General features: G+C 40.1%; 1 protein-coding gene and 1 long non-coding RNA gene across 5 annotated transcripts in view; one reads left to right on the forward strand and one right to left on the reverse strand.

The window, feature by feature from the left end:
• rgs17 (regulator of G protein signaling 17) overlaps nucleotides 1-22002 on the reverse strand; it is a 49311-nt gene that overhangs the window by 10894 nt on the left and 16415 nt on the right. For 2 of the 4 annotated variants that reach the window (XM_008429190.2, XM_008429193.2), the window contains 5 exons: nucleotides 19266-19635; nucleotides 15691-15821; nucleotides 4359-4433; nucleotides 4028-4259; nucleotides 3556-3921 (listed from right to left, as the gene is read on the reverse strand). In XM_008429190.2, coding sequence (XP_008427412.1) covers nucleotides 3733-3921; nucleotides 4028-4259; nucleotides 4359-4433; nucleotides 15691-15821; nucleotides 19266-19268 — 630 coding nt within the window. In that variant the 5' untranslated portion in view covers nucleotides 19269-19635 and the 3' untranslated portion in view covers nucleotides 3556-3732. Of the gene's footprint in view, nucleotides 1-3555; nucleotides 3922-4027; nucleotides 4260-4358; nucleotides 4434-15690; nucleotides 15822-19265; nucleotides 19636-21460; nucleotides 21557-22002 lie in introns of those variants that run through there. The other 2 variants (XM_017308984.1, XM_008429191.2) reach the window with 2 other exon arrangements.
• Nucleotides 12488-13192, forward strand: LOC103476696 (uncharacterized). The gene is made up of 2 exons (XR_535534.1): nucleotides 12488-12554; nucleotides 12648-13192. It is a non-coding gene; the product is annotated as an uncharacterized LOC103476696 (long non-coding RNA).

Here is a 22002-nt window from a genome sequence, read left to right on the forward strand (position 1 = left end):
AAAAAAAAAAAAAAAAAAAAAAAAAAAGAGAAGAATCTGAACTCACTTCACATCATGATCATTGCTTGTAAAAAATCCACCATTGCAATGCAGGCATTAAAAATAAAATTCAAACAACCACGTGCACTTCTCCCGCTGTGGAAAAGTTGGAATAAATTAGAGGACGACAGCAGCAGAAGCTGAGGTTTCTGCTTTCTTGTGTCCTTGTTGTGAAACACCATCAAGTTTCAAACCGGCTGGCTGTGACGCTCCCTCCGCCGCTCCGCGCGTTTTAAAAAGGTTACCCCCACCTCGTTGTTTATGAATGTAAACTCGGTTTGATTGCACCATAATTTCATTATCTGGTTCCTGGTGAGACATTCTTGTGTTGGTTAATATATAGACAACATACAACAAGTGTACTTGTGCAGACGAGGGATTTGAAAGCAAGGAGGCCATTTTTTTTTTAAAAAGTGGCCGAATCAAAAAGCTACCGCAAGTTTTGACATTTTTCTACGGAAACAAGTTTCGTACGTGAAACCCGTCCTTCACCGTCAGATTTTCATTTGCCTTCGATGATCAATGGGGCGCATGCATGTGCACAGCTCTTCACTCGAGCAATCAGGCAGCATCAGTCACAATCTGGTGGAAATTAGTTTCATCCAAATCGACGAAGGTCTAGAAAGTGTTCTGTGTAATTTATGTGGATTAGAAAAACAACGAGGCTCAGAATCTTCCGTCCTGAGGCATGGGCCGGTCTTTGGCGTTAAGGTAACCCAAAGAGCTCAACAACGCTGACCCGGACCAGAAGAGACGTTGGCTTTACAAGAGCTTTCTCTGGTTGTATATAACAGAGTACTGTCCCTCTCCCACCTGTTGCTGAGCACAGAAAGCTAGACCTCTTATGTTTTTCCCCTTGCCACACAAATTTGGATGTTATTGTTATTACACAGGCAGATAGCCTTATTAACAAACAAACTGTGCCATATTCTGCTAAAATAAGCAGTTGAAAAATGCTACTAAATTTAGCAGGTCTGCTGATGTATCAAAATAAATAAATTTTAGGACATTTTTATAATGGCAGCAACCAAAAGTTTACTGCATACCTAAAGCTGCACGACATATTAAATCACAATCATGATCAGAAGGTTAAGGAGTGACTGGATCAGACTAAGTGCTTCACTCTTCATGCACTGAATTGCTCTGTTCTAGTGATGTCTTTGTTCACTCAGATTGACTTTCACAGACTTCTATTGTCCACAACTGATGAAGACCTTACAGCATCAAGCTCAGGAAGAGCGTCAGGGACGTTGTGGTGACGGAAAAAAAATGATGACGTATATTAGATGTAATAATTGCAACGTTCAACAATAAAACTGCAACGTCAGCTTTCCCTAAAAACCACCCGGCCTTCGTCTTGTTGTTTTTACGGCAGCGGAAATGAACAAAAGCAATTAGTCGACGTCGGACGCCCTTGCGTTAAATTTTTTTGTGTTAATACTGTCAAAGCGCGGTTATTGTACCGGCCCATGCCTAACCCTCACTAATCAGAACCAAATGTCTCTTTACTGCAGACCCAGATTGGCACGAGAACATCAGGTAGTTAGAAAAGGCGTCAACATGGACGCCTCTGTGTGAGAGCGGTTCCACCGATACATTTACCACTCTCCCGACCGGACTATCTGGTTCCGCATGTCCATTGAATCAACGGACACAGACGCTTGTTGTAATAAAACTGCATATTATACGCCGCACTCATGCACTTTCTACTGCAGATCCACAGGTAACAACAAAGTTTCTGCTTAAATGTTCACATCATAACCCGCCCCACCCAAAAAAAAAAAAAAAACAGTGTCCGTTGCATGTTAAACATGTTAACAGGACATTTGGCAACTTAACTTTCCTATTCCGGTTCAGTGTTTTATTGTATCTCATCCATGCGCACACACACACACACACTCACACACATTTATAAGTGCATGCTGTTCAAGTCAGGTTAGAAAAACAGACCGGAGTGTGTGAGGGCTGGCAGTGGGAAGGAAGATTAGCACAAGCATCCTATCACCTGCTCGTCTACAGCATGCTTAAACCAAGTTGGTTTAAGGTGAAAAAGGCTTGTGTGGAGCAAGACTACGCAGATTTCTTTGCTAGCCTGGGATTGTAGCATTTCAGCATTATTAAACCAGCCCTCTGAAAAAAATCCAGACCCATTAAAAAAAAAAAAAATAATAATAATATTAAATCAAAAACCTCTTCCCAGGATCTTTGATGTCCCATTTGGCACCCAGTAGAGTAATCCTCTAAAAATCCAACACCTCGAGGTCTAAAGCTGAAGTCTTTCAGTCAAAGGCCAGGGTTAAAAAAACAACACCTGCACAGGTCTTTACGCCTGCACAGAAGGAAATTGCTACCGTTTTCCTACATATGATTCTCTGCTCATCTAGACAATGTAAGTGTCTCTCTGTTTTCGCTATTTGTGATTTTGGCCCAAACTTGGCACCTGTGCTTCTCAAGCTGTAGGGGGTTCTTTGAGCAGGCAAGAGAAAGAGGGAGGGATTTAAAAAAAAAAAAGGTATGGGAGGTAGGGATTGTTGGACAAACTGTGGTTGCTCCACAGCAAATCTGCGGCAGCGCTTCTGCCGCCTTCCTTTACACGTAAAGGCATTGTGATTTTTTTTTCTTTTCTCAGCGGAGAGAAGTTCGTGAGTTATATAATGTTAGAAGTATAGCTGCCCAACCACAATTCTAGCCCTTACTTCTCCCGGTTAAATGAAGGAAAACGCTCGGATAAACGGATGGACGGAAAAGAAGAAGGGCTGGAGAAAGCAGCTTTTACATCTCCATAAAAACTGCAGTATTGGTAAAACTGACGTACCTTTTTTTTTTCCCCTTCGCTGAACGTACACAGTCAGTAAGAGACAGCCTTAATACCTCTCGGAAAAGGTTGCAGTCCGCGGCTTATATTGTCAAGCTACAGTAAAGACAGAGAGAGAGTGATAGAAAAAGAGAGAGAGAGAGAAAGAGAGAGAGAGAGAGAGAGCTGCATGCAGAGAGAGCCGATGCTTCAACTGGTTAAAATGGCAAGGATTCTCCCACTCCAACCAACCACTGGGCATCATGTTTCTACAGTGAGGAGGTATAAAACAGAAAAAAACAACCAAAAAAAAAACAACAACGAGGAGATGGGACATCAACCAACAAGTAAGGACAGAGCAGTAAAGTGAGGGTAAAGAAAGAATGAGGTTCGATTATTACAGTACGGGAACAGTGGGTTTGTCCTTTACGTCTCTCTCCTCTGGGTCCTCGCCACCTGAGGAGTCCTTGTCCACGCTCAGCCAAAGCATCGGGTCGGCCGTTCAAACCAACCGCTGACAAGGGCGGAGTCGGCCGCTCGAAACGAACGAAACAGCACAAATTGCTAGCAAAACAATCACTGGCCAGCAATAATGGTCTCAAAGCGACCGATTAACCAGCCAGCAAAGGCCGACCTAGCTCCAGTGAACAACTGGATAGAAATTGCTTAAAAAATATAAATAAAAAAAACAAAAAAACAACAAACAAACAAAATAATAACTCGACCAGCTATCTTGGATGTTATTTAGATTGTTTGTTTGTTTTTTTTCCCGTCAGAACAGAGCGAGAGACTTTTGCTTATTTTCTTCCAAACCTGACTTCTGGCACCATAGTAGTATTTGAAGTTTTTAAGTAGTAGTCTCGTTGGCGTACGTTGGCAATGACGAACGGTGGCGAGGTTTAGGTGTCGAGGCAGGTGCGCCTCCTGCTGTCCAGGAGGTCTCTGTAAACGGAGGAGTTGAGGAAACGGGGGAAGGAGTCCCGGTGCATCAGGGTGTAGATCTGGAGCTGGGCCTCCTCGTACATCGTGTTGCTAGGCTCCGTCAAGCTCTGGTTTATTCCTTCTCTGACCCGAGAGTCCAGACTCACCTGGAGTAAGGAGACGACAGGGGTTATTCATCTACACAGGCAATCTCCGGCGTTCTTCACCGAGACACACACGCACGCACGCACGCACGCACGCAAAACGGCCCACCTCTTTGGGCGACAATATAGAGACGTAATCTTCGTATATAATCCTGGCCTTCTCATCCACCGCCGAGGGGTTGGTCTCCTTTTTCAACTCTTCGCAGGCCAACCAGAAAAGCAGGTTGTCCTCGCTGTACTCGGAGCGCAGGAAGTCTCTGAAGATCTCTCGGCCCTCCAGCGAGCGCAGCATCATCTCGAAGCTCCGTGCCCACGACAGCAACTCTTCTAAACTGGGACGTCTGCGGTGGGAGGGACAGACGACCGCAGGTTAGGAAAAAAAAAACAAAAAACAGAGGCGCAAATAAAAACGTACGACGATGGAGCCGGACTGCACTCACTGTTCTTCAGCAGCTTCAATACTGTCCATCTTGGTGCAGGTCTGCCGTTCGCTCCTCTCAATTCTGTCTTCATTCCTGTTGAATACACAAAGAAGTAATCATCGCACGCAGATAAACAACTGAATTGTCCACTTTGGGGATAAATAAAGTTGTTTTGACTTGATTTAAATAAGCGCCGAAGCTTATTTCCAGCAGGTCCAATATAAACAAATCAGTTAAAATTCACTTAACTTGTCAGTGGAACGTAGTTTTCTGTATTTCAATAACATCACAAAGTCACATCACAGTGAGAGAAATAAGCATTAGATTCATGTTTGCCCTCATAAAAAATGAAAAGTCTCTATTTAGTAGTTTTATTTTAATGTGTAGAAACAAAATCTAAGCCCAAAAGTCCATAAAAATCACATTGCACTAAAGCAAAAAGTTAATTACAACCAAGTCAATATTCTAACATCCAAATACTGGCTATGTGATCACAGTGAATAAATCCACTATAGGATACTGATTATATGCATTAGGAGCACATCCACAGATTCATTTTCTTCCTTTCCGAAAGAAATGTCAAAAGATGTCAGGGAGAAGATGCTGTTCAACTGGAAGCTTGGTGAGAAGGTAAAAACTACTGATGTGGTTATTCACTAAACAAAAATAAATAAAAAGGACAAGGCCTTCCTGTAGGGTCAGGCAATAAAACAATAATAATATAGCAATCATGATTAGCCTCGTGGTCAAGTTCAATAGAAAATACGTCTGATCAATCAAGTTGAAAAGCATCATCTGTTGCCTGCCAGTGTAACAGAAAACAAACAGGGAAGAAACCTGTTAAAGTTTCTATAATGAGAAGTCAAACAAAATCCCTCCTGGGAAGTTTTTTCACCCGCTAACGTACATGCTCAATCCACGTCATGACATGCAAATCAATGTGCAACTTTCAGGTGTTTTTCTGGAATTTGTTTTATATTTTTGACATTTTGGACATTCGAGTCTCTTTTTCGTTTTGAAAAAGGGGGAAACTTACAAATTCAGCCAGGCATCAAATAATTGTTTTTCCAAAATCCTTTTCCTTTCTCTTCTCTTATGGCTATACTGTTTACAACTTTTCAGGACAAGACAATACAGAGGCAAAATATGTCATATTTTGGCTGCTACGTCACTCTGCCCAATTGCCGACAGCCTCAGCCTATCACAACTTGTTATGGCCCAAAATTCCTAATTTTTTTTCCCATATGCTTTTTCTTGTTTTTTGAAAATATGACTTTGGCAATTACGCTATGAGGCTAACGAAACATAACAACGTTCTTTCATTGATTGAAAATGTGAACCTACACAAAAGTGCAGTAAAAGTATTGAACATCTGTTAGCTATGGAGTGAAACAAATTATAAGCACATATATGAAGAATCTCAAAGATTGACTGGATTTGCTGATCAGATATTTACTGTCAGATTGAATTTCAGACATTTTCTGCATTTATTGGAGGAAACTTGCAGTCAGATAAAGCAGCTGCGCTCCATCAGCTTTTATTCAAATTGATAAGTTAGATGGACGGACAGCACGGTTGCTAATCTTTGGATTTCTAATCAGTTTGAGGTGTTGGAACATTTTACAGTGTCTCTCTCCTTCCAGAACAGGTCCAAACTTTAGTCTGAGCAGGAAACACAGAAAATACAATTTGATAGCATCTAAAGAAGACTGCAGTGCAAGACACAGTTTCCTTCACACACTGCTGCTCAGCTGTAGATTATTTCCGTCATGCAGGCTTACATTTAAGCACATTTGCACTGTGCGACTGTGCAGTTAAGATGAAAGAGATAACATTTTTAAATACACAACCGGGATTCAATATGGGCAAATTTAAAGATGGCCGAACAATCCTGACACCGAGACAAAAGTGCAGCAGCAAACATCGGTGAAGAAGATATTACTTATTCACCTATCAACAGATCGTAATCCTTAATTATTATGATTTTGGGCATTTTAAATGATCTTTTTCTGGAACCCACTAGATCACAAAATGTTCAAATTGGGTCATTTATCATTTGAAACCTGCAGTGAAGATGACTGCAGGAGGCAGAATTACAGGATCCCCAACCACTAAAACATACATTTAGTCAAGATCTTGTTCAACTCTCAATAAATGTAACTCAAGTCAAGCAGACTGTCTCAGTTCTAGCGCGGTGTGACGTCGTCTTTCACCAGCAGGAATTGAGATAAAGGATGGAGCGGTAAGTCTACATATCAGACGCCTAATGAATTAAGCTAATGTTTTATATATATATATATATATATATAAATAAATAAAAAAGCACATGTCTGAGAGCAGTACCACATCGCTTAGGCTGTGTGGGCATTAAGACACTGCAGCCTTGTGTTGAGCAAATGGCAACAGTCAGTTCTCGAGGGATGGTCAACAGAGTTTGGTTCACTGCTGACCAAAAATAAACCAAAAATAAAGATATAAGGAATATCTTTATTTTTACTGTGGCACAATTTGTTATATAAATTAAGGTAATAATTTTGTGTTTCAGCTTTTAAAATTATTTTTTTGCACAGTTAGTTGTTAGTTAGTCGTTTAGTTGCATGGCAACTTAATTATTACTATCATAATGGCCTTCTAAGCTTCCAAAACAACATTATTCACAGAAGAGGCCGTGGGTGGCAACAGGAGGAACACACTTCCAAGTTGACTGAAAAATATGTTACTTTAAGCAAAAAATAACTCGCCTGAGCAAAGAGTGTCGACACCGGGCGCGTTCGGCGATTTACATGCAGGCTTTGCTAAACTTTTACACAACAAATTATGCAGAGTTAAATCAACACTATGCCTGGTATAATTGGTCCTTTTCAGAATTGGTGTTAATTTAACTCTTACAGAGTTATTTCAGCAATAGTTTGAGTAGTTAGAAATATTTCAAGTGTTAAAATTACTCAATTTCTTGTTGAAATTGGTGTTAATTTAACTGAAAGAGTTAAATTAACACCAATTCTGATAAGGACCAAACAGACTCGGCATAGTGTTGAATTTGCTGCGTACCCGTGTCAGTCGAGCTAAGCAAATTAGTCCTGCCGGGCCGCCGGCCGAAACAGCAAATAAAACATGTGTGTTACCGTGGAATTTGTTTTTCTAGGCTGAGTTTTGGGAGACCCGACACCGGCGCTCGGCTGGGAAACGCACAGCGGACTCACAGTCCGCAAGCTGCGGCCACTTCAGATGAAGTGGCGTGAAAGAAGCAGAGCATTCACCATTCACTGCCTGAAAACAATGTTTCATTCACTCCGCTCTCCTGGCAGGAGCTGAGCCACAGTCAGGCAGCTGGAGGAGCTTCGGATCAACTCAAGAGTTTCTGGTGCCTTGCTCAGAGGCAACGCGTTGCCCTCGAGGTTGTGCAACTTTAGGGACTGTGGTCAACTTTGTTCCGATCTGGATTTTTAAAAAGGCACAGAAAATTGGGGTTTAATTGTAATTGAATCTATCTGTAAACACAAGACGAGCAGCTTGCGTTTACAGACAGTCATTAATCATTTCACCAAAAAAAATAAAATAAACATTTTCACCAAAATACCGAGGGTGTGTACAGTATTCCATATTGCTTAAAGACCTTTTAGGAAATGCTGGTTTGTAAGATTTTCAAAATAAGAGGAAGCCCTTTCTACTTCACAAGAATATAAACAAAATAGCCAATATTTGGTCCTAAAACAATTTACTCATGCATTTTATCTTTATTAATCTACAGAATAACTACGGCAGGGACTTTAATGCATTAATTTCAATTAATGGACTACACAGATTTTAATGCGTTAAAACATTTTTAACTGTTGTAATTGCTCGTTTCTGGTAAACCCGTAAATCTGACGCACAAGCGACATCTGCAAACAACAGCGATGGACGACGAAGCCGTTTCTCTTGGCTCGCTGTAGGCTCGTTTTTTGCTTCAAAAACAAACTGATGAGACGCTGGAAAAGACTATTGTGTGTATGTTGGATCTAACAGAACCTTTCACCGATATGATGGTCGAATGACAAAATTAAAAACAATAATTTTCTCCGTTGTTGAGCTCTTTTGTCCATTTATTCAACAATTCAGCAGCAAAAAGGGTTTTTGAACTGAAAATGTTGCTTATTTTGTCAAAACATGGTTCTCACAGTCATGTTCCAACACAGGAACATACTTTGATCTAAACCCATTAAACTGTAGCTCTTGTTGGAGGGTGAACAGGTCATCTGCCCTGCATTTAGCTCCATTTCACTTCTCATCAACCTTTGTGGTATTCCCCACAACATAATACTACCACCACCATGGTGACCTGGCGATCAGAGTGATATGCAGGGTTTTTTTTATTTTCTTTTTTTAAGGAAATGTTCCACAGTGCAGAAATTCAGTCAGGGGTGGTGGTGTTGTTGTGACTTTGTGGAAATGTTGCAAACTTCCCAAAATAGCGAGCTCATTTTTACATGTTCCACTTGAATGCAAAGTGCACAGATAGAACATGCAGTGCACTCTAAAAATAAAAAAGGTTAAGTCACGACAGGCAGCCTCAAACTGTAACCAACTATTCACTGGAGTTCAGTTCTGCGATCCGCTGCCATCATGTAGAAATGCAGTTGAAAACTGTGCACAATTTACTGTGGCAACACATAATTATTATTATTATTGTTATTTTTTTATCATAAACACTACCGGTTACATTATGTGGAAAAAGGAATCATGAATTCACCTTAATTTAGACAGAAACCTGTTTTTAATAACTTTTTCCAAGAAGAAAACTAAACAAAACAGGCATTGTGCAAATTGTACTGCAATCAGTAATACTATCTTTAACAGACTGATAACATATGAAGGCTCTGAAGAGGCTAAATAATGCAAAGAGMCAAAATAAAACCTCTCAACATTGCCAAAAAAATTCAAGTATAAAACTGAACATTCATAGGCAAATACAGGATCCATTACAATAAACAATCCTGAGTCACTGCATGAAAACTTCCTGATAGCATGGCGGCTAGCTGATTACTGCTAGTTCTGAGTGGCTGTTTCTGACTGAGCGGAGTAATTATGCAGAGCAGGAAGGAGGCAGAAGAGATCGATTATTTTTTTTTAGAGATTATCTGTCTCATGTTAGGACAGCGAAAGTTTTAATACGTATGCAAAAGGTATTTTTTAAGTTAGATGCTGCAGCTTTAAACAGGTTCGGTGTGAGAGTCACTACCAGGTGGAGCAGAAGCGGCTCTCCGTCTGTGAAATATTTCTACCTGTAGCGAGTAGCAGCGGTTCAACAGCGAGAACAGAACCAGCGTCTTACATCGCAGCTCAAAGACTTAAATAATTTTGCGGGTTATTTGTTTAGCTTTCTGACCGTCATGCTAATCCGGGTGAATGTTTGTAGCTGTGCGCTGCTTTACCTGCTATCTGATCCTCCATATGTCTTTTTTACTGCAATGAGCCTCGATGTAGCCAAACTCCGTCAATATTGGCATTGTTTTTATGTCGTATTAGCTTCGTTGTGTTGATGCATTTTGACGTGCTTCAATTTTCCGCCGCAACTCGCAAACTTCCCCCAATCACTCAGTGCGTTATAGTTCCACATCGCTTAGGATTTGTTGCTGCGCGTTTGCACAGTGTGAAGGAAAGAGGAGACCAGCTGCACAGGCAGGCTGCGAAATGAGATGCAGGTGATCGGTATCAGCAACAAGAGACAATGATCGCGATCACGCACTTTTTCACGAAAATCGGCCCGATTATGATCGGTGACCGATCGATCGGCACACCTCTAATAATAAGAGCTAAAAGTTAGTGATTTTAACTATTGGAAAGAGGGAAGAGTGTTTAAATGTTCAGCACATTTAAACTCTTCCCTCTTTCCAATTGTTAAAATCATTCTTCCTTCATCAGTTCATTTTAAATCCTACATCGTATTCAAAAACAATCTAATTATTATTAATAATAATGTCACTAAAAGCTGCTAATGCTGCTCATCTGACAGAGACATAAGAGAGAAGCTACGACTCTTTTAAAAACAGATATAAACATTTGTTTACCAGTTTGTTTAGTTAAAATACAAGAAAAGTGAAAAACCAACAGACTCATAACCAGTTTACAGGAAAGCATAGAAATGGACTCATTTATCTCCTTCCCAGCCATCAACAATGTGGGCTGCTGATGCTGTGCTGCTGTTTGTGTCAAACTCTCAATTACACAGAAAAAGCTGGAAGACATTACGTTCTGTCTATTGTGTACATTTCCGCACCGTACAGAACAAATGTGTCCGAGTGGGTTGTTTACAATCTATCAAATGTGGAGCGGTAGCATCATTTCTTTGGGATCATTCTTTATTCTATATTTATGCTAACTTGTAAAATTATTAAACCAAAATTATTTCTTTGTAGCTCTTCTCCAAGCAGGCAAAATTTCTTGTCAGTTTTTACAACAAACGCAGCAGCAAATGTCTGTAAGTTACATTTAATTGTACTTTTAAGATATTTTAAAGTCAAGTATGATTCAAAATTTTAAACTTGATAGAATTATGAAAAACCCTACTTAAATTAATGGTTTTAATATACCACTGTCAATCTAAACTTAATATTTAACTATTAAAATCCAGCCTCCTGAAATATACCATTTCCCAAAACAACAGAGCAGAATGAAAAAAATATTTTTGACATGACCTACAGTTAAAAACACTTAATTACGGTGTACACACACATGCACGCAAGCACATGCACACAAATAAAATGATATTATTATAGAAAACCAAAGATAATATTGAATAATTTATATCATTATTCAAAGTAAATATAATAATGGTAATATATTTAGAATAATAAATATAATATTGTTATATTTCTAAGGTAGCGCTCCATTGTGAGAGAATCTAAATCAATGTTAGGGAATAATTAAAACTTTTTAAGATTTACGAAATCTCGGCTAGCCTTAATAGCCGGAGCTGAACCTCGGTATGACACCAAGCACTATAGCTAATATTAGCTGGCATTTCGCTGGTAGACATAGAAAATAATATGTTCATCTTACTTGTGAAACGTTATCCCCCGAGCCCTCACGTCAGTCGATGTGAACAAAAATATCCCGCAGGCCGCCGTATTTCCTGTGCCTGAGTTGCCAAAGTGGGGTCTATTCTTTAGGTACGTTAGCCTTGTGCTTAGCTTAGCTACTTTAGCTCTCATCTCATCAAATGTCTTCAATAGCGCGAGATGCACGTTTATTGTAATTGTATCTGCTAATACCGCTTATTCTTTTTCACAGTGGCGAATATAGTTTTTTTCTTTTTTTTTAACGAGAATAGTCATAAGTGCCTGGTTCTCACGTAACGACCACAGGTGGCAAGCAGTTGCTATGACAACAATAAACAAGCCGCAAACATAGTGGGGCCAATCACTTCCTGTTCAGACTGTTGGAAACTATGTATTGACTCTTAGCACGTGACGTCTGGCTCTTCAGAAATCTGCCCGCTCTGCCATGATGGACATCGAAACAACCAATGCGCTCCTTTAAAGCCTGTCAAAAAAAAAACAAACAAACAAAAAACAGCCTGTCTAAAATCGCTTCTGTTTTGTTGATTTCCATTTAAAAATGGTCATGGGATGCAGTGTGGCTGGCTGCAGAAACAAACAAGGATAGAAACTAAACTTAGCATTACATTTTTTGTACGTTTTTAATGTTGCTCCAGTGTAATGGGAAACTCTTTTTATGACATAGTGATATAAATAATTTGGTGTGAATTCAGGCAAAGTCAGTAATTTGATTAACACATTAGGATGGAGGAAGTATGGGTCGGTTTGGAAGCTAGCCATTTCAAACTTTTGTAAAAACTACCGTCTATGAGCCCCAATCAAGTTTGGTATGTTTACAGACAAATTATCTCCACTCGAACAAGAAGAAGCCACGAATAAATTGGTAAAAACAACTTGGTAAAATAACTTAAGTCACTCTGTTCGATACTTCAATCCTTCACTTCCGATGTCCATCATGGGGCCTTGAATGATTAAGTGACGCATTTGCAAAGGGTTAATAGTTTGAGTTATGCAGAACTGATCTGACCGTTTCCATAGCAACGGTCAGAAGCCAGACATTCCCCTAGAAATACAGTGAGCTCATTGTAGCTATGACCTCTTCTATGACACATAGGTCTATGTCATAGATCAAAGAACATCTGAGTTTATGAATGCTTGCATCTCAAACCAGGAGGTAGTTTTCAAGTAGCTCTTTGACGTTTTGCACTGTGTTTTGCAAGGATTTTCAGTATGGAAAAGGTCTTAACCACCATGTTTTTCCCGCTAGGTTTCAGCGTTGGATATTTGATCACCAGAGGAATAAGAAAAGGTTTTAACAAACTACTCCCGGGTGTTAAGTTTGAAATTAATAACTCTCAGGACGAGTGCACTGAATACGATATATTCGATGCTTATCTTTTCAATCCTTCCCCGGCTGGGGAAGTTTCTTCTTCAACTTCTGCTTTGACCAAAAAGGCGTCAGAGAACAATACCCAGGTAGAGACTGCCCTCCTAGGGAACGACTTCTCTAAGTTTTCCAAAGAACAAACTTCCCCGGCTGGGCAAGTTGAAAAAAAGGAGACAGTTGAATCTCACAGCTCGACCTCTAATTTTCCCAAAGAAACTTCCCCAGCCAGGGAAGTTTGCGATGCAAAGGAGACAATTGAGTCCAATAGCTCAACCTGTGCTCTGGCAAAAACGACGTTAGAAGACTTGACCAATAAAGAGACATCTGTCCTAGGGGATGACAGCTCTAAAGATCTTCCAAAAGAGCAAGTTTCCGCGGCTGCGGATGTTTGCCCAGAAAGGAGTAAATATCAGCACTACAAACGACGAAATTCTTGTTGTCCATCATTTTAACTGACAACAAGAATGTTACATCTGACTGACAACAGCATGTTACATCTGTCGCGCTCCTCCTGTTGTTAATGAACAGTAAAAAAACTTGCATAAAATGTAAGGGAGTTGCAATTTCAACCGTCCATCCATTTCATCCATCCATTTTCTTCCACTTATCCAGGGTAGGGTGGTAGGGGTAGCAGCTTAAGAAGGGAGGTCCAGACTTCCCTTTCCCCAGCCACTTGTTCCATGTCCTCTGGGGGAATCAAAAGGCATTCCCAGGTTAGCAGAGAGACATAGTCCCTCCAGCATGTCCTGGATCTTCCCCGGGGACTCCTCCTGCTGGGACATGCCCGGAACACCTCACCAGGGACCCATCCTGGAAGAAGTGGTTGGGGAGAGGGAAGTCTGGGCCTCCCCTCTGAAGCTGCTGCCCCCGCGACCCGACCCCGGATGAAGCGGAAGAAAATGGATGGATGGATGGATGGATGGATGGTCAACAGGTCTCTAAATTCGCCTTAGGTGACAATAAAAAATACATTTTATGAATAAAATATTAAAAAAAAACATCAGGGCTGCACAGTTGGTAGCACGGTATCCTTGCAACAAGAAAGTCTTGGGTTTGAATCCTGGCCTAGGTTCTTTATGCAGGTTGTCCATGTTCATGAGTGGGTTCTCTCCGGGTTGCTCCGGCTTCCTCCCACAGTTCTATCTATCTATATACACATCTCTCTTTCTACATAAATATATATCTATCCATATATATATATATATATATATATACATACATACATACATATATATACACATCTCTATATCTATCTATCTATCTATCTATCTATCTATCTATCTATCTATCTATATCTCTATCTATATACATATCTCTCTATCTACATAAATATATATCTATCCATATATATACACACACAAATCTATATCTATCTATCTATCTATATATATATATACATAGATATAAGGGATATATAGATATAAGGGATATATAGATATAAGGGATATATATATCTATATATATATATATATATATATATGTTTGTAGGATGTAGATCTGAATCTAACTGCTGGCACAGACATAAGGTATAACATTCCCATGCCAGCATGCAGCAGACATCAGAAACAGCTTTATAACAACAACAGCAAACTTATCAAGCAGAACTACGAATCATACAATTTTGGCACGTTACTGGTCTTAAAATATATCATAGTTTTGAAAGTAAGCGCTTAAAAACTATTACTCTTTTCTGTCTCCTACCCAGGAAGTTATTTAAGATAAAATCTCTTTTTTGAGGGAGACCTGAAGAAATCTCCCCTAAATTATAAGAGAAGACCCAAGGATGAGCCATGTTTCCTGTGTGGGTTGGTCTCTTATTGTGGACCACCATGTCTTTGGCAAGTCTGATGTAGAAGCCAAAGGGGTGTTACCCATGCTAATAATTTCTGAACGTACAGTTAGTTGCCTTCTTGAGCAGCATATCAGACTACAGGCTAGCTAGTAAGCTGTGTTACTGTAAGAGGAGCATCAAGAAAGGGTTTAACATTCTCCACAATAAGCAGACTTACTTAAAAACTAAATTCAGAGTGAGTGTTTTATGTTCATATTTTGCTTTTGACCACTGTGTACATTTGCTAAACAAATCTTTTACAATCACCTACTGTTTTAGCTAGCGGTCTCATCAAAGCTATTTCACTACATGTGACATAAGTAGAATCTCACATTTGTGAGCTAAAAAAAGTTTTAAAGTAATGTGAAACTTTGTTCCAAAGGGTTGGGTATATTTCACAACTTTTAAGGCCTAAACTTAAGATGATAATCATTTAAAGATGCTTTTAGACCTTTCAGAACACACTGCTTTAACCTGCTTCAACCCAATCTCTGTCACACTGTTCATATGACTATTTAGAAAATCCCTATGAAATACAGGCATTGTATGGGGAAATGGGATGAAATGTGGACAAGCTTTGCAAGGCTTTGTAGATTTAAACCAAAACTCCTACCACTTTAAAAACATCCTTGTTGTACTGCTTCCTTCCTTGAAGTTACAGTATGCAACTTTTGTAAAAAAAAAAAAAAAAAAAAAAAACAAACAAAAACAACCAATCAGATTTAGGAATATTAGCGCCATCAATCAGGCCGGTGTATGTGCCACTCAGAACCTCTCCCTTTCTCTCTGATTAACTACAGCTTTTCCCCGTCAGTAGAGCTGGCCATGAATGATCAGCCTAGTAAGCACAGCCATCAATGAAAGGGATAAACAGCTTTAAGTTGTTTCTTCGTTGTCCATACCCAAAGGGTGATGGACAGCGGTAAGACCCTCATCCTGGCTCCGATTTTTTGTTTTTGACCAGGAGTGGTGGAGAAGCTTGAATTTTTATTATTTTTTTCACAGATTATCTGCCTCATTTTCACAAATGCACAAACACACTCATCAGATTTAAATAATGGGGGTTAGCGGTCAAACGTGTCACTTGCTTACCACAGACACTTGCAGCAGCCGCACCAGCAGAGGCAGCAGGTATTCGGTCGAGGCTGTCCAGGGGCCTGGGGTGGGGCCTCGATGTGAGCCGCCTGCCTTTTTCTCATCTCCACTCCACTCACGCTGTGGGGCTTCATGCATGCATGGAACAAACACAGTTGAAACACAACTCAAGTCAATCGCAGGGCGAACAGAGAGAGCAGAAACAAATCAACAATCGTGCTCCGCTTTCTCCTCGCCAGACAGCACAAAATTATCTGGGGTGGACAAACAAAAAAAAAAAAATCAAATAAAAAATGGAGTGTGTGGATGCACGTTAAGGAGAAGGACGACGCGCCGAGGAAGGAGGAGGAGGACTGAGAGGATTCCCTTCCTTGTTTGGTACGAGGGCTTTCTGGCATTCGCCCAAGTGTTTCACTCAGCTCTGACACACACTAAATGTGCATTTTAATGGGCGCAGACAGAGACAGAGGAACAGGATCTGCATATCACACACATGGACGGGCACGTGCGTGCAACAAACACACAAGTCGGCGCACATTCGCGTTAACCCATTCGTCTCTGGCCTTCACCATCCATCAGAAGATGCGACATCCACCACCGACTGTCTGGAGATAAAGATGCATGTAAAAGTGCTTTTACAGCGTTGCGCCTTCGTTTTTACTGCGGTTGCCTAACTGATTGTTTTAACCGACACCAATCTTTGGGCCACTTCCGATTTTCTCGGCTAATGCTTTTTGCTTCCTATAGTATGAGCTCTTCTTCCCAGTACAAAACACACAAGAACAGCATGTAAAGTAAGCGCTGGGCTTTGTGGTTCAATATCACAGAAAAACTGACCAACTCTTTTTAAATTCTGACTTTATTTCTGTTCATATGCGACACTCCCACTGCATGACCAGTGTTCCAATCCTCCTCAGGCCCTTGAACTAAAAATAACATTGTACTTCTGTCAATTTGCCTTGTTAGACCTACTAATACCCAACCTTCTCCTCCCTATCATCATGTTAACACTTACACAGGTCAGAGCACACTCCACACTTATTGGCACCCATTGTAAAGGCATTAAAATGCCTTGAATTTACTTCCCCTCCGCCCCCTCTCACAAGAGCATTGTGCCCCACAGGAAAGTTTTTCAAAATCCACCACTTAATTTAAGCACATGACTTTTTTTGGCCCACGTCAAGAGATGTCCAACACTTACTGCAACTTTTCTATAACTTTGTTGGGATAATTAGGCTGTGGTTGGCTGATGCTGAGTGAGGTAATTCTAATTCAATGATCTGATTCGCCTGTTTAACTTGTTTCAGCGTTTTCAGCTTTTTTTGGACCACCACCATTGTACTTGAGTGTTTTGCTTGTAATCGACAGCATGCTAAAGTAACGCGTGGCGTTTCGCTGGACGCATTTCAACAACTTTCTACCACCTTAAAGGCATCAGTACAACAGCTGAACAGAGACAGGACTTCCTGATTATCTTCACAATAAGAGTTTGATACATTGGTAACATTTTTTCCATTTTCTACACTCAGGTTTTGCAAATAAGAGGAGTTTATAAAGGCGATTTGAAAAACTCACACTTTTTGAACTTTACAGAAAATCCAACATAATTTTTAACACTTTAAACAAAACTAGGATCTCTTCAGCACACATTTTTAACCAAGACTTTTCTTGACAGACGACCAGCACAAGCCACAAACCACAGCAGCAGAGGGATTTTTGCCCTCAACCCAATTAAACTTTGGTCCTTTGTTCTTTTAAAAGCATCTGCTCTGTGCTGCTCACTAAGTGAGGAGCTGAATTTTGCGTTTTGGTGAAGCTGCCCTTGAACTTTAAAAATATAATTGTGCCAAATTGACAATTGTACCTGCATCAACCCTTTTAGCATCTCTGGATAGAAATACAGCTCAGAGATTTTTTTTGAAAACTACTGAAAATCCAATGTAGATACTTCTCAAACTAGGATTACCTCTAAACATATACAAAAACAATAAAGCAACTATAGTACAGATTTTTTTAAAATCCCTCTTACCTGCAAAGTCATATTTCCCCTATAGTTCTTAAAAATCCAAATTGCAATAATGATGTGTATCCATAAAAAAGGCTTCTCCTCTTGTTATCATTCCCTCTACTGAGCATAAACACATGTGATTTCCCACAATGATCCTGGCACAGCCTGCCTGATATGCAAAAGCACTCGTCAGACCAGCGGAGCGACCATCAGTTATTCAGCAACCAGGCAGCACAGTGGAAAACAGGCGACTGGATGCAAATGACCGCGAGGGTTCGGCTTTGTTACAAACCTGGAGCAGAGGCCGCATTGACAGGATATGCAAATATTGGTTGGAAAATACAAACATGCTAAGACGAATGACCAAAAAGGGAGCCACCAAGGCTGCAGCATGGGTATTTTTGTTTGGTTTTCTGCAGAATTCAGATCTAGCCCAAAACAAGATTTTAGATTAGCTTAAAATGTAATGGAAATTTTTATTTCCCTACTCGCTTATTTTTTATTTTTAGCAATAAATGTGTAAGCTGGTTTTATCCTCATTTGGTGAAATCAGCTGACTTTGGGTTAAATGTTTGCTGCTTTAGAACTTGTCATGTTCTTTTTTTTTATTTTTTTATTTACTCTGACATACCACATCAACTACTTTTAGTACAAATCAGAAAACCTTTAACATTTTTAATGCGATGCTTTAAAATACCTATTAGGAAATATTGGTGGCAACACATCTAAAGTGACTTACAAAAGTATTCACACAACTTGAACTTTTCTCAATAGCTTACAACTATTAACTCCAATGTAAGGGTCGTTTATCATTTATTGCGATACATTTTTTATCACGATAAGATTTTGATTTTATCGTTGTCAAGATAAATTACAATTAATGATGTTTAAAAACCCCTAAAACTGTCAGGATTGTTATTTTTACTATTTTTATCCAGGGTTTGTTGAATAGATGAGTATCAATAAATATGGGGTAATTATGTCTCTACTAGCTTTTGCCCATTACGTCTTTTCTTTGTTTCTTGGCCATGCAAACTAATCCTAGCTGAAAGTGTTGAAAATTAAATTTGTAAACACAAATTTAAGTTGTGTGCAAAGAAACCTATAAAAAATGTGGAGGAAGTTGTGTTTGTTCTTCTGAGGAAAGTTTGTCACCCTGCAGCATCTCTATAAGCTCTAGGTCTGGGGTTGGACTAGGCTGAACACTTTCCACTTTCAGTTCTGATCTTTTTCTACGTTCCCTTTGGCCTTCATGTCTTTTCACCAGAACAAAGGTTTCTGCCTCAAACACCAGAAAATGTCTGGCCGTTTTTTTTTTTTCTTTCTTTTTTTAACACTTGGGCTGTTTTTAGAAGCAGTAAAAACCCAAACGGAAGTACAAAAACGTGCAAAACATGAAATTTGCATAACAGGTCTCCTTTAATGTGGACGTAAAACCAGGGAAGTTCAAAGGAAACATGCAAAAGAGTTACCGAAGTATAATTATTCTGATCTGAAACAAAAGCACAATCACACCGAAGTTCGCCTGCGCGGAGCGGCGGCCGGGACAAAGAGAAACACTTACCATGAATTAATGAGTTCCTAAACACAGGTCAGACAAAGCGGTCATGGCGTGAGGTAATAGGTTGCCGGGTGATAGCAAGCTGGTTGACAAAGTGACTGACTGGTGGAGTGTCTCGGTGTCCACTCGGCAAGCGTGCTGGCTGTTGGGCTCTCGCGGGAGCGGTGGGACGAGGCGCGGAGGTACTTGTCACCATGGAGAGGAGGAGAGGTTACTGGTGTCACCATCCCTGACCGAGGAGCACAGGAGGGGAACGCGAGAGACGAGGTGAGGTGTGACGACCCTTCTCGCTTGCTTCCCACCGCGTCGGCCTCCTCGGACCTCAACAAAACGGATCCTTCCTTGACTTGAGAGAGCAGCGAATGTGCAGCATCTGAAAAACAGCGGGTGGAGGAGGGTTAGTTCAACTTGTTTTAAACTAATAAGATGCAGGATCCAGATTTAGTGGAGCTGAGTCTATTTTTCTCAAATGAATTTGATGAACAAAGAAATCTAAATCCATCTTAATAAACTTCTTTTTTTAAATGACATTTATGATCTCTGTTATGTTATGCAGTTGCAATCTTGTTGGTTTAGGTGCTGAAATGATTTACAGACCAATGTGTCAATTTACAAAGAGAAAACAAGATGAGCCTCTGGTCAGATTGCAAAAAGCTAAATACTTTACGGTCACAAGTTATTAGCATGTGGGGAAACAATTATCTCATGCCATGCCTTAATACTGTGTGTTCACAAGATACAAATACTCAAGTCCTCAGCGATCAGGAGAAGGACATAAAGTTCCACATTTAGCATTTCGCAGCAGGAAGCCACAGGAAGTGCGCTTGCATTATTATTTAGCTGAAAACGGGGTGGTGCTGAGGACGGAGGAGCAGAGAATGTTTTACTGATCAATGCTGTTAGCTGCAAGTCAGTCCGCTGCAACACCTCCGATCTTTAACCATCATTCTAAAAGTGAGGGTCTCACCCTTTTTTGCCATCACGGGCTGCCGTACTCATAATCACGTAATTTCAGTCCGCGTTCACTGAAAGCGGCTGGCTGAACAACAAAGGAAATAAAAGTACTCGTGTGAACCAGGTTAAAAGTTGGGGAGAGGAAGTCAAAGTTTTAAAATGACTAACTGCGATTCCTGGGGTTTGACTTCAAATTCTCGGCAGAGATCGTTTGGAGGATTTTCCTGGTTTCTCTCTGGGTGAAGGTGCCAGCTGTCAGTCAGCTGCTTTAGAAAACTGAAGGAAGAGGAAACCCGCAGAAGTTTTCCCTCTTTTGAAAAGCAGGAAGTCATCAGTTTTGGAAACAGTATTAGATTCTTATGAGTATGACAATCTCAAAATAAACCACTTCTTTGTTATTCACGTAACATTTTTCAACCAACAACTATGATAATTCCTCCTACTGATGAAATAAAAAGAAATCTTAATCATGAAATGTGTAATGATGACGTAAGCAAAGCATTTATTTACTGCTGTTGTAATTTTGACACAAAATCTTAAGTAAACATTGGCTACAAAACAAACCACCACTCGTAACTAACCAACCGTTTTAGTCAGCATTACTCTCAATGTGACAGATGTTGCTTCTTTTAGCTCTAATAATATGAAGTTCTGCAACTAGAAATAAGTCCAATACGACAATATTTTTGTCTTCTACGTGAGTGAAAACAGTAGGAGCCTCATTTCAGCCAGCTGACCAGCGGTGGATCCGACCCCATTTGAAACAGTAATTATTTAAAACGCTGCTGCACATAAAGCTGGTAATCAATCAAAAGCACTGCGATCCTCCACAAAAATCAAACTTTTACTGGATGAGAGAAGTGCATAGCAGTAACGTGGCACCGTACTCGCTTTCAGATTGCGGAAAAAACTAATCAGTTGTTTCACAAAACAGTGTACAGACTTTTTGTATTCAACGTAAGAGAGACCAGGTCACTGTCCACTGTGAGGAAGACGGTAACTGCTCCTAACCTCACCACAGCACCCCATTTTAGAGAACGCTCAACTGTCCCTTTAAGAAAGGTTTTCCAAAACTGAATCAACCAACACCAGCAGCTTTAAAGAGTTCATGCACTGATCCAACACCAGAGGCTTGTTCAGAACTACTAATGTTCTGTTAGGACAAAAGAAACGGAGGTAAAACACAAGAAGGAATAGTTCAAACACTATCTGCATCTTTATTTGTGTGACTTATGGAAACCAACCTCACATGCATCTTTCCTCATCTCCTCTGCTTTACAATAACACAACATGCTGGGTCAGTGCTGTTCCACAGAGAAAACTAAGCCCTGCAAAGAGAGAAGCTTTTATATCTGCTGATGGCAGTTAAATAAAAAAAAAAAACTGGGTTGAAAACAAAGGGTTCTCCTGTATTTTGAGAGCTTTTGAAAAGGGATTTTGCATAGCCGTGTGCAAAGATAGGGTTTTCTTTCGCATCGCACTGGAGAGATTTTCCACAGCCAATTTCCAGGAATTAGTCATCCCCAGAATGACTTCCTCAAACATGCGTCTGCAAAAAAGAATGCAAAAAAAGAAAAGAATGGGGAAAAGTTCAACCAGAGTCGCTAGGAGACTAATGCTGATTGGTTGAGCCGCCGGAGTCAGTGTGCATGCAGAGGTTTTAAAGTTAAGTTAAAATGTGAATGTCAAATCACTCCCAATTTCAAGACTTATTAATCACATGCCGGAAAAAATGCTACAGTGACCCAAGTTTTTCTGGTTTTATGGCGAATAAAACTCAGCTTTG

Source organism: Poecilia reticulata, linkage group LG15 (assembly GCF_000633615.1).
Source record: "Poecilia reticulata strain Guanapo linkage group LG15, Guppy_female_1.0+MT, whole genome shotgun sequence".
Classification (NCBI taxonomy): Eukaryota; Metazoa; Chordata; class Actinopteri; order Cyprinodontiformes; family Poeciliidae; genus Poecilia; species Poecilia reticulata.